At 34.0% G+C, this 13,796-nt stretch overlaps 1 protein-coding gene across 2 annotated transcripts in view; it reads right to left on the bottom strand.

Annotated features, from left to right (window-relative positions):
- Positions 1–13,796, bottom strand: part of LRP1B (LDL receptor related protein 1B) — a 1,894,725-nt gene that overhangs the window by 1,212,913 nt on the left and 668,016 nt on the right. For both annotated transcript variants that reach the window (XM_032286208.1, XM_032286207.1), the window contains exon 3: positions 9,075–9,212. In XM_032286208.1, the coding sequence (XP_032142099.1) occupies positions 9,075–9,212 (138 nt within the window). The remainder of the gene's footprint in view (positions 1–9,074; positions 9,213–13,796) is intronic.

Raw genomic sequence — 13,796 nt, forward strand, 5'->3', positions numbered from 1 at the left:
AATAGGTAAATACAGCACAATAAGGTATTTTGAGAGAGAGCGAGAGAAAGAGATCACATTTATAAAACGTTTATGGCAGTGTATTGTTATTGTTCTATTTTATTACTATTGATGTTAATCTCTTACTGAGCCTAATTTATAAATTAAACTTTTTTATAGCTCTGCATGTATAGAAAAAGACATAGTTTATATAGGATTGGGCACAATTCAGTTTCAGGACTTCACAGGGGATCTTGGGATGTATCCCTCATGGGGATATATTATTTAAAATTTAGACTTTATTGAATGACTTTGAGAAATCTCTCTTTATTTCTTCCAGATTCCGTCACAGAAGTTGAAATTTCTAAAGTTTGTTTAACTTCCTATTGTTACTGGTGCAGATCTACTTCAAAGAGTTAAAATGAACAGTTCCCTTCCACATTCTTCACCAAATAAAAGCACCATTTTTTCTCAAAGTGATAAGCTACTAGTCAGACTAAGACACTGAACACTGCAAGCTGATTACACAGTTGGGCAGCCTGTTGTTTTACTCAGCACATTTTTTTTTCTTTTCAATCGATTGATAAACCTAACAGGAATTATACAGTTAGTTCAAAAATGTCTTCAGCTGAAATTCTACAAGCCATCTTGTGCTTTGAGAATGGATCAGGAGGATACTGAAGCATCACAATGTATGCACTTCTCTGAGTTGATACGTTAAGGCCCAGTAGTCAACATGGGTAAAGGAAAACTCAAGGTCACAGTGTTTAAGGCTTGCTTTCCAACTGATTTTCAGTATGACTCTTGGGGATGCCATTCAACTCCAGCTACCTGCTTTAATTCCTTGCTTTTTAAATATCAAGCTGCTTGTGTCAAAAACCAAATAATGAATCATAGGGGATTTGGCCTCACATTTGAGGTTGAGTAGAGAGCTGAGTGACAGTTTGTTATAATTCATACTTTTGAATAATATTAGAATAGTCATGTATTTTTTAAAGTTAAAGGACAAGACGACAACATTTAGGCATGATCTAACAATGCAGTGTTTTAGTCGCTTGCTAATGGTGAAATTATGGTTGCTTAAAGTAGTAAATATGCCTTCCAAATTTATAAATTTTATTTGAAAAGGATGTTGCTTAATATGGCTCCTCTTATTGTCTATTTTGACTTTCATTTACATGAACTACATCTAAGTGACATATTAAAGAACAACATCTGATGTGTATTCATGCTGGAGTTGATCAATATGAGGTAAGGATTACTATTTATCTCAAAATTTTATAATTATAGTAATGCACATGTTTACTTTCTAAGAATAAACTATATAACATGCTACACATATGCAACAATTCTAGCTACAATATGCTTAATATTATAACAATTTCATATAACACTCTTAAAATACTATTGAGAATATGCCCTGGTATGATATTTTTCACTCTCTTGGTTTTTATAGTTCTATGACATGCATTTTAGTAGGTCATACTGCATACCTATTCTAATGGAGCTCTTCTTGTTCTATTCCTAAGTATTTTTTCAGGTTCAAACTCCTCTCTCTACAGTTAGGGACGTATGCTTCAACCTTACTGAAAAACTTAGAGCTCTTGAACATACAATGCTTTCTCTCACACTTACGCCTCTGTATATGTAGTTTCCTGATTTTGCAATTGTTCTTCCTTTTCTCACTTGCCTACCCAACCCTTACACTGAGATGCCTCTCAACTACCAGCTCACTTGGGATAGCTTCCTGCATCTTCTCATGCAGAATTAGATACTTTTCACCTTATTCTGCTTTTTCAATTTTTTTACCGCACTGAATTACAACATGTGAATTCCATGAAGGCAGAAAATAGGACTTTCTGAAGGTACTTAGCTAAATATCTGGAATATTGTCAGCGCAAACAAAAGTTTACTGAAGTTGATCAAGGAATTTTGGAAAAAGCTTTGCTGTGTTTCTATTGGTACATTTAAACAATTATTTTTGGCTTCATACTCAGTATATTTTCTACATTCTTCGTTTTCCACTATCAAGATGAAAAAGATGAAGGAAATATCTAGATAAACAAAGACTACCAGTGCCTATGAATATTCATATAAATTAACACTATCAAGAGTGATAGAATATTAACAGGTCTATTCTGTTGGGGAGCAATTACTAGACCTAAGGAACCTGAGTTCTCTGGCTTTTTCTGGTTTCTCACAAGCCTTCCGTCTAAGAGGTTAGCATTTTGAGAAATAGGTAGAAATAATAGGAGTTGTTTGCCCCAAGGAGTAAACCTCCATATGAAATAATTGCTATTTCTTCTTCTACAGATACTAGGTATGAACACAGAATAAATATTTTGTAGGAGTGGGAAGAGTGAATCCATGTTGTTGACTTGCACCTATTAAAATTGGCTGGGCACAGTGGCTCATGCCTATAATCCTAGCACTTGGGAGGCCGAGGAAGGTGGATCACCTGAGGTCAGGAGTTCAAGATCAGCCTGGCCAACATGGTGAAACCCGTCTCTACTAAAAATACCAGAATTTACCATGCATGGTAGCAGCTAATACCAGCTACTTGGGAGTGTGAGGCACAAGAATCCCTTGAACCCAGGAGGTGGAGGTTGCAGTGAGCTGAGATCATACTACTGTAATCCAGACTGAGGGAGAAGAGCAAGACTCAATCTCAAATAATAATAATAATAAACTAAATCAAATAAAATCATAATTAACTGAAAATAGAGTATATTGCAGCAACAATTGAAGATTCATAATGCACCAGTAATCTCACTAAAGAAAAGCTGTGGTAAAAAAAAAATTATGGAAGTAATGTAACTTTATTTGAAACCACTATTTTCTAAGAAGAGAGACAGATACAGAATCTGAAATGATGTTTCAGTGAAGAATATCTCCTTTTAACTTAAAGCCTATTGTGATAATTTCTAAACTACTAGTAGGCAGTTGACACCATTTGTAAAAATTCACAATTTTTTTTTGTTTCCTTAGTTATTCTTGAAAATAATCCTGTTTGGTAGAAGAGAATGTGTACTTAGGATAATATTAACATTAATCAAAGATGTAAATCTATTATAAAGGAATTAAATTCCAATCAACATTTAATTATTTTAGATTACCTTTCTAATTATCAGCTACAGCATAGAGTCAAGTAACTTAGTCATCCTTTCCCCAGAGGTATTTAGTTAGCTAGCTAGCTGCCCCTAGAATTCAACATATTCAAACATTCTAAACTTGAATTCTAAGTCTCTTTAGCAGGATTAATTTAGCAATTATACCTTATAAATCAGTGTTAAGAAGTCAGATATCTGTGCAAAAGTATATTTCTAATTCAACAGAATTTATAAAGCTAAGTCCCTGAAAAATGAACATGCATATATATGTACATACATATATATGTGCAAGTATGCATGTGTATATGTTTATATACACACATATGTACTTATATATTTAGAAAAATCTTCCATAAGTACACAACGCTAATTTCATGTAGGTGTCATTTGTCTATACAAACAATATCTGTATAAGCCTTCAAAAGGATGAAACACCTATAGAAGTTCTATTCTTTCTAGAAATAGTTGCTTTGCTTCTGGGAAGCATTAAGCTTGGCCCTGAAATCAGCTAGTGTTAAGGGCCATAGCCTTTCACTAAACTAACTCAGTTACTTAAACTAATCTCTTTGAGACGAAATCCATACGCCTAAGAGAGACTTGAGACTAACTGATCACCTTAGCACAGCTCAACACAGAGAAAATACAGCAGGATCTACTCTTAACTTGTAAGAGCTTTACTAATCAAAAGTGGTCTGGGCTTACAAACCCAGGTCTTCCTGGCTAATTCCACTTCTTTGTTTCTTAGCTGTAGACTTACCGATGTTTCAAGTCAGTTGAGCACAGGTTTCCCTCCCTGTGCTTTAAGCTCAATGTTGATGACAGGTACGCTTTCTATAACATTGAAATTACACCTCTTCTCCATACCTTTGTTTTGGAATTCTGGATGCTGAAATTCCACTCTATAGTATGATTTTAAATTAGAAAAATATTGGCAATATTTTAATGAAATTTTTAAAATGACTCTATGACAGGACTCATTGATATAATAAAGTAAAATTAAAAACAACAAAGAGATGCAGATTTATTTTTCTTCTTCAGTAGCTTTATTAAATTTCTTCTTTCCTTCATTCTTTCTTCCCTCCCTCCCTCCTTCCCTTTCCTCCCTTCTTCCCTTCCTTTTTCCATACTAGTAGCTGTAATAGAATTTTTAACAAAACAACAGTACGGATACATTTTTCCTTTCTGGAAGACTAAAAAACTGGAGTCCTGAAAAACCTCTAGGTTAATTCCTTTTTTAGAAAATTTGAAATACACATAAGATTTAAGCAAGAAGTTTGAAGAATTATTAATTTTTCCATGGTGAATCATTACAGATAATAAAGCTGCCATTTACCCTGGTCCATTTTGAGAATGCCTCTAAGTTCTAAATCACCCCCAGGATATTTTTAGCACTCTCTCCTAAGAGCTTAATTTTAAAGATAGAAATATAAAATCAAGAAAACTGCTACATAAAATTTTAAATACCAAAAGTTGATATCTAAATTAAATGCATGAGAATTACTTACAATAGATTATGAGTGGATTAAGAAAAATCCAATTGCACATATTAGGAAAGTTATATTCCAACTGGAAAGTAAGGTAAAATAATCAAATGGAATTTAAAAGTCTGAATATGCTTTATTTTAAGGAGGTAGGTGATATATAAGAGAATCTTATTCTTTTTTAGGTCCCAGGTCAAATATGCCAGTTAAGTATGTCATATACTAATAATTATATAGAAAACAGTTCAGAATAGAAAAACAAAATATCAGAAAAGATGAGTGTGTGTGTGTGTGTGTGTGTGTATTTGTATTTTTGGGGGGTGAGCTTTTCATATGTCAGAGAGTTTCATTCTCCAATCAGTTTTAGTAAAATCTTCACACAGGTTATCCTCTTAGATTTAAAAGGACATCAGAATGTTTTCTAGAAAACAATCACATAGATTAAATAGTCACTTTTGGTAGTGACTTAAAAGGTATCATTCCTCTTTGCAGTGACCTCAGAACTTTCCATATTCTTTTAACAGGGTAAGAGCAGATACTGCCACAGAGACTGTCATTCCCATGGACATTTAAATGTATTACCACATGAGGGCCAGGTGCGGTGGCTCATGCCTGTAATCCCAGCACTTTGGGTGGCAAGGTGGGTGGACCACTTGATATCAGGAGCTCCAGATGAGCCTGGCCAACATGGTGAAAACCCGTCCCTACTAAAAATACAAAAATTAGCTGGTGGCACATGCTTGTAATCCCACCTACTTGGGAGGTTAAGGCAGGAGAATTACTTAAACCTGGGAAAGGGAGGTTGCAGTGAGCTGAGATCACGCCACTGTGCTCCAGCCTAAGCAACAGAGCAAGACTCTGTCTAAATAAATAAATAACTTACCACTTGGCACTGCAAAAGTGCTCGCCCCAGTTCCTGCACCTGCCTGTCTGCATGGTCCCCTTCCCATAAGGGGCTTGAGTGTGTGGTGGCTGAAGAGAGGAGCCACACTCCTGTCACACAACCTTGGAATAGGAGACAGGGAACTCTCCTGTTTCATTAATATAATAAATTACCTTAAGACTGTCAAATTTTAAAACAGCGTTTTGAAACATTTTAGTCCATCTTGTTTTTATTTGTCAAAGTTGTTCATTTCTTCCTTCATTCTTTATATGGTTGTGTGCATTTCTAGGGAAATTTTCTGGATTGAGAGGTCTTGTGTTTTACAGAATGTATTTTCATCACTCATAAAATTGTATAAGGTGATATTACCACCAATATGAAGTACTGTGTAGAGATTAACTTTTCAAAAATATAATGTGGTGATTGTGAAAGCTTTTATTGTAAAACTTTTATAAGCATATTTGTATATGCAAGTACCCCCATATACAAAAATCAATTATCCTTTCTTCAGATGGAGCCCAATTATGGAGATGAAAATATCAGTTATAGAAAATCATTTAATAATAGATCTCTCTTCATTATCTTTACTAGAAAGATATTGATTTCTCTAGGAAACATTCAGAGAACAATTCAGTTGATACAAAACCATTCCCAGGACCAGAACATCACCTCCAAAATGTTATTTTTTCCCTTATTAGTTTTATAAAGGATATAAATATACCACCTAATATATTTTGGATCATTTTTTAGAGAAGAGAAAGCACAGCCATCTTTGAATCATGTCTAAGGCTTTAGGTATAATTACTTAAATTACAGTAGACGCTTAGAATGCAACAAAAAGGAAGCAATATAAGGAGAAGTGATTTAGACAGAATTGTTCTGACAAAGAAAAAAAAAGAATTTCCAAACAGAAAGATAACGTTTGAATTAATCTGGTTTCTTGATTCAGTGTATGTCTATGGTAGATAAGAAAATTCCTTACAGACTTGATGCGGCTGGTTCCTAATTAACTCTCCAAGAAACAATATTTCATCAAATAAGAACACAAATTAGGAGGAAGGCTGAGGGTGAGAAAGTAGACTCAGTTCCTACAATGTATCTTTGCTTACAACCTGTCACGTTTTCACATTTAAACAGAAATCATGTAAATGTTGCAAATCTTGTGTTGCCCAGAGATTTAGGTTTTGTCCATGTGGCAGAGAAACTCTACCATGCCAAGCAGGTAAACTCATTTCTGAGTTTATTTTCTCAATGCAGAAATATTTTATTAAACCACTGATTCTAGGATGACTATATCTCTTTAGTCACCTTGATCTTACAATGCTATGTAGTATGCAAGGCCAGGGAAGTAAGTGAAAAACCCTCTACTGAGGTTAACTAGCAAGTAGAAATCAAATTTACTTATTATTTCTAAGTCCACCACAGGTCACAATGAATGGTTGCTTAGGTCTTTTAAAACACTTGATTTGGTTAAATGTAAAAATATTTAAAAGGACAAAATGGTACAATCAACCTCCTACTGGAAACTAAACCTCCTACTGGCAAAGAAAAAAAAATGTTGTCACATGTGATAAAAATAGAAAACTTGAAACACTTAAACAACTAAATTAGAACAGGAAAAAAAAAAGAGTGGAGCAAAAACAACGATATACTTGAAATTGATCTTAATCCAACGTACATGTCAATATTTTCAAGGATCAAAAGAAAAACATTTTATCTTTGTTAAAATAAGTTGTTTTCATTTGAATCTTCTGTTATGCTATTAACATATGCCCTCATACACGAAATTAAAAATCTGAATTTTATCAGAAAACTCAGATATATTTTCATATGATCCTCAGCACCAAACTATGTTTATCATATTCAAGGGTGTAAAACTACCTCTGAGGAAATATTTGAAAATGTTATGGCTTTGTTCTTTTAAAAGCCTAGTCATACATATCTATCTGAAAATTTTAAAAATATACAATAAAAAGCCTAATTATAACTGAATTGAAAAAAATTGCAATCCAGAAAATTAATATCCAAAAAGAAAATTAAACTCTTTAACACCTATCACTTTATAATTTAGCACTTTACTTTCTTTTCATATAATTTTTTCATAATAAATTATATAAAAGACATCACAACGCCTTTAAATAAAAATAAAATCTCTTATTCATTATTATTACATATGTATTCATAACTGCAACTAAGAATCTGCTGAGTTTCTAGGTAACTTTAAGGCATTAAGAAAGGAAACCCAGGACAAAGAAGGACCCTTCAAAAGATCTTTAAAATCCCAGTCAAAATTTATGCACAGAGAGTAATTGGACATCCCTTTAGAAAGAGGGAAAAGACCTAGAGACCAGTTGATTTCCACATCCTACTTATGGTCTCTCAACCTTCTTACATCTTCAGGTTATTGTTCTGAGATTTATGATTTTTCTAATATCTCTCTCCATTTATGGTCTTGAATTCAGCTTACTTCACCCCAGACCTCAAAAACTGTCAGCCAACAAGCCCTGTCAGGCCTCCAGACAGAATTTGTTTGGGCATGTTTTTGACTATAAAATGTTTTTTAAAAAATAGTATCTGACTTTGAGCACTTTAAATGTATAATGTATGGAGCTCCTCCTGAACACCTGCAATTTCTGGTGACCTGGGACCTCTTCTGCATGACAGCAATTAGTTTGTGGGAAGCCACCCAGAAACGAGATATGTTATCTCCTGTTTTTTAATACTTTCTTCTATTCATTAACATCTTACTGATCCAAAAAAGGAAGGACAGGTTCTTATTGAAGTCTTAGTTTCAATACCCTTTGTGTTATACTCAGTCTATGAGAATCTGAGTTAGAGACTTCCAGTACAGTTGTTACTCTCCAGGCTCCATCTTGCAGCCTGATTCACTTGACTGCTACCTTGATCCTGTTTCCAAATCTGGGTCCTTACCTGGATCCTTGACATTTTCCTGTGCTCTTATTTCTTCCTGTCTCATGTTTCATCCCCCCCACCCCACCCCCCACTAGAAAGTGCCAGTAGCAATTAACTTTTTACTAAATTTTAGATTGTAATTATTTATCCCTCATATCATTAATATATAGTTAATATTTTAGCACTGTGGAATTTAGATGTTGATTTTTAAAAAGACAGAAAATTACAAGAAAGTTGATAGTCTAATATCATGGAAAAAATATGAAGGAACAAATTTCCCATGGATACATTTACTAAAATATTTGGTTGCTAAAACATTCCTTCAAATACTTTGTTTAAGCAAAGGTTCAGAGAAACAAGCTTGTAACACAATGTGATTATCAATCTACTGTGACAAAGACTTCTCATTTATCCTTTGCTCAAAATACTCTTTTATACAAACATGTAATTGTTTAAGAACCCAACTTCAAAGTGTGTGTGTGTGTGTGTGTGTGTGTGTGTGTGATGTGTTTTGTCTAATGGTATTTTTTGCTAAAACATACTTGCAGCTTTGAAATGCATATTAAATGTCAGGCAATAAAATTCATGCTTTCTTAATAACTGATACGTTTTTGGTTGAAAGAAAAGGCAGGTTACAGATTCTCTTTGAACTTTCGTTACTATGCAAAATTTAATATTTCAGTTGCATTGTTCCAAGAATGGACTCACCCTGACAATGTACTCCTTCATCATACCCATCTGGGCAGTCGAAGACACCATTGCACAGCTGGGATAAATGAACACATTTGTTGGTACCAAGGCAAGCAATGTGATTCAAGGGGCACTTGATTTCTACCTCCTCAGGACCTAAAAAAAATATAAAAAAGGAACAGAATTATGTGTTAGCTTTGCTTTTGAAATGGTAAAACTATTACACACAAGAAATTACTAGCATTATTTTACAAAACAAAACTATAGAAAATACTGTAAGAGTGCTGCTCTTGTTTTCAGAGGCATTGTGTGATTAAACACCTAATTTTTAAAAGCTGCATAGGAAGGGAAATACATATTTTTTCAAATAATGCATTAAAAACATAAATATTCTTTTCACCCATTAAATTAGTATGGATTTAAAATCTGAGGGTTGATTTGAGTCATTGCTTCATCTCATATCCATAGATAAGTTGGGCAAGGTACTTTGAATCCCAATTTCCTCAGCTGTGAAATATGGATAATGGTTCTTGGCAGGTCTCTTGTCAGGTAACATGAACAAAAATGTTTCAGTGGCATTGAAGTGAAGTTACGCCAATCTAAAGGTTATATTATTTTTAGTCTTTTCTTTAAGAATATGAAGAACAGTTAGTTATCAACATATTTGTGTATGGCTTCTATTGTTTAAAAATCTTTTACTGAGCAACTGCGATGCAATAAAATTTGCTAAATAGGAAGTAAAGAAAAGGGCATGCTCAATGAATAGAAACATCAGTGATATATAGTTTGTATAAGCACCCTTTCTGTTTTTAAGATAAGCTTAAATCAGAACATTGGGTCTTTTCTGAAAGTTTACCCATTCCAAATCTTTATAAAACATTTAATTTGTATGTTATTTTATCTGAATTTCAGGCTGTCAACTTCCAAATCCTATCTATGCTTCTACAAGCACTTTCCAAATCCCTATATGATTCCTAGTCTTATCCAGCTCTCCCAAATCCAAAGTATAGTAATACCAATATGCCTACTATCATGTATTAATCTGACATAGATTATTGCACCAGCCTTGATTCTATAGTTAGACATGCTTTAATCAGAACTCTGTTGAGTCCATGGGGCATTAATTGATTTAACCAAATAAACATTGGTTTTTTCATGTATAAAATACAGCTATCAAATGAGCCTACGTCATAGGGTTGTGAATGTCAACACTTATTGACTACAAAGCATTGAGCACTGCGATGGAGGCTGAGTAGGAATTCAGCATGCATTAGTTACATAAATAAATGCACCATAGCAGAGTGCCTAACGGACTGTGGAGGCAGATTCCTAGGTCCAAATGCTGACCTCCACCATTCATAAGCTGAGTGGTTTGGGCAAGTTATATGTAAGTCTGTTTGTCACAGGGTTGTGGTGAGGATTACATTAAAAGCTCTTAGAATACTGTCTGGCAAGCACTTAGTAAGTGTTTTTTGTTATCATAGTTTAATAAAGAATGTTCTAAGAAGATAAGTTGCTTTTTTTAATATCTGAAAACTTTGTTTCTCTTGTAAGCCCCTTTCCCCCTCCTGAAAAAAAAAGCTCAAAAATTTTGTGTTTACCTTCTCTACTTAGTTGAGGCAAAATAATAATAATTAAAAGACCAATCTAACATATTTTAGGATATGCAAAATTATGAGAATTGCAGAAGATTTCAATGTGATAAAATTAGAAAACAAACAAAAGGAAAAAAATCATACAAGCAAGAAAACAAACTAGAGTTGCCAAAAGTTAAATGTAATTTTGAAACACTTTATCAAATAGGAATTATAGGTATAAATTATTTTGTTTGATGCTAAAACAGCTTTCTGCAAATCTTTTGTGTTTTGGGGGATATAAACAAATTTTTATAAGGTAACTTTACTAGCTGAATTGTTTAATAGATTTCTCTGTAAATTTCATGTGTATTTATATAATTACTACTATACAAGGCTATTAAATGTCAAACACCTGTCGCTCCAAATGCACAACTCATTTTTCTGTAACATGCTCCTGCAACTTGAGTATCAATATTTCTAAAAAAAACCTTTATTTCCATATTTATATATGTGCATATATATTAATAAAGTACAAATATACAAAATTGAATACAAATTACAGGAATAAAAGTAAATGAAAGAGTTTTCACTGAAAGTCTCTAGCTATTTAATCATATTAACATAAATTCACTTAAAATGAATTTTAAAGATATATAAATTAATATTAAAAAGCTATAAACTTCTATGACCAACATCATAAAGTAGCTTTTTAAGATTACTTGGCTGATTCATAATAATTTTAAAACATGCATCCTTGCATAAATTTCCAAGAAATATTTAGGCCAGTAATTTATTGTAAAATTTCTAAAAGTTACCCACAGAGAAATCACTTCATAAACCTGAGAGATTTTAGAAATGTTACAATTAGAGAACAAAAAATGACTCAGCAGTTCTTATAAGCAGCAAGATTTTTAAAAAAGTGATTCATGTGTTGGCTCAAATGGAAGTATGATTTCTCACTGTTAAAATTGCCAGGTTACTGAAGAACATGATAGTATGAGTAAAATACACATCACATCACCAGAAGAAAGTCTCAGCTACTTACAAATGTTGAGAAAATAGAAAAAAATTGTGTTTATTTTGCAAAGGCAATGTATAGAATTATTAGATTATTCCTAGCGGTAATGTTTAGGGACAAGAGAGAAATTAGTCTGGGAGAACTAAAGAGTTACTTGGTTTCCTTACAGACTAGCCACTATAGTCTTTCTCATCTTTGATATACTCTTGTCTTGGTTGCTGAGACCACTGGGTAACCCTTGAGATGGCTGGATCATGGCCAGAAGAACTGTACCTTAACCAGTTCTTCCCAAATTTTCATATCAATACACATTAAGACAATCGTAATATTTGCAAGGTACACTGGAGCAAATAGCAGAGAATATTTTTAGAAGTGGCCCAGGTCCTTGTAATTAACCTCACAGTTGAGGGAATAAATATTTCAGACCTCTTTGACCCGTGCTAAGATGCTTCAGTTGGAAAACTGCTAAAACCAGTATTTTGTTGCTCTTTCTGAAAAATGGGGAGACAGGGCAGTTTGAGAAATTGCAATGCCTGCCTCAAACAAAATTCTCCCAGAAGCCAGGCAATATGGATATTTAATTTCCTGTTGCTTTGGGGAATAATCCACCCTTAATTCCCAATGATCATTTCTGCAGTGAAAATATTTATACCCCATGAAGCTCCTTACAGATTCTGTCCATCCTGTAAATGAACAGAAGATCCAATCTGACAACTGCTTCTACCCATTCACCAAGGTGAGAAGCATGGGATAAAGGAGGCTTCACGAATTCCTGAGAATATGGAAGTATTGCCTTCAATTAAATGATTAATCTCATGAAGGCTTTCAGGCACTTGGACATTTCACAGCCAGAGATTATAAACTAAGCACAGCAAGAAGCATGGTTGGAGGCTCTCTGGTAAACTTGGCATTACCTCTGTAGTGACTGAATCATGAGGCATTGGGAAGGACCTAGGACAGGGACAAGGTAGGACAGGGACAAGGCACCCAGGTCGTGAAGACAAATATCAAAATTGTACAAAGACACTTCAAATTTTTAGGAAGTATCGTAATCCTAGTGAGGGTGTCACCTCAGCAGCTTTCAGCGTTATGCACATTCAGAAAACATTCCCAGTCCCTTAAATCTAAATGTAGGTGACGTAAGCAAGATAGCAACATTTTAAATGTAATAACTTAAAAAAGAAAAATTCCCTCATTGAGTGACTTAAATTATATCAACATAGGAGGCTAGTATTTATACTTTTAAATCATGTATGGGCCTTGACCAATTAGTTGAAATAGGTTTCATTTCTTACACAAAATCTTATTTTACAAATAATGCTTCTAGGATAATGCAAGAACAATGGGATTCATCTGTATCCTACTGAATGGTTAAATTATTTTTAAGTATAGAGTAAATTCTCTTACTGTGTACATTAATAGGGGATAATAAAGGACATAAGTTTCATCAAATATCCCTTCTGATTAAAGAAAATTGAGATGGCATGTTTTGTGGAGAGGAAAACTTTTCTTCTACTCTAATGGCAGACACAGTCAAATAACTGCCCTTGTCACAACATCATCATATCTTAGCAGAAACAGCATCACTCCTTCTTCCCCACAGCTAACATCTCTAACTTACATGGTATTATATCCCACTGTTTGGGCCTTGTCCTGTCAAGAATTGCCTCTTGGTTTTCCCATTTATTTTTCCAATGTTTCAAAGCCCTTTGCCTGCAATCTCACTCACTCAACTTTCTTAACTCATACACAAGAAAAAAGTTACTTTTGCTGTTAAAACTTTCCTTCACGCTGTATCCCTTTTTGCCTACTGAAAAAAATTTACTGTTAAACTTCTTCAGAACATAGACTGCACCTGCTGCATGCCTACTCCCATATCACACTAGCCTCTGCTTTTAACATTCTGCTGAACTGCTCTCCAGGGCCTCTGTGGTCCTGGCGACAGTGAAGCCAGAGACATGCGAAGTCCTCCAAAGACTGACTAGAATTCCTCTCTTTTAGAACATTTTCCACCATTCTTTCTCGGGCTTCTTATATTCTATTCACGCCATAATTTTTGTCATTCCTCACAGCATTCCGTGGACATACTGGACACATTTTACACATGCTTTTTCGTAAAATCCCCTCCATCTTCTGCCTGAGAAA

This window comes from Sapajus apella, unplaced genomic scaffold (assembly GCF_009761245.1).
Source record: "Sapajus apella isolate SASKATOON/1434 unplaced genomic scaffold, GSC_monkey_1.0 scaffold18, whole genome shotgun sequence".
In the NCBI taxonomy this organism is placed as follows: domain Eukaryota; kingdom Metazoa; phylum Chordata; class Mammalia; order Primates; family Cebidae; genus Sapajus; species Sapajus apella.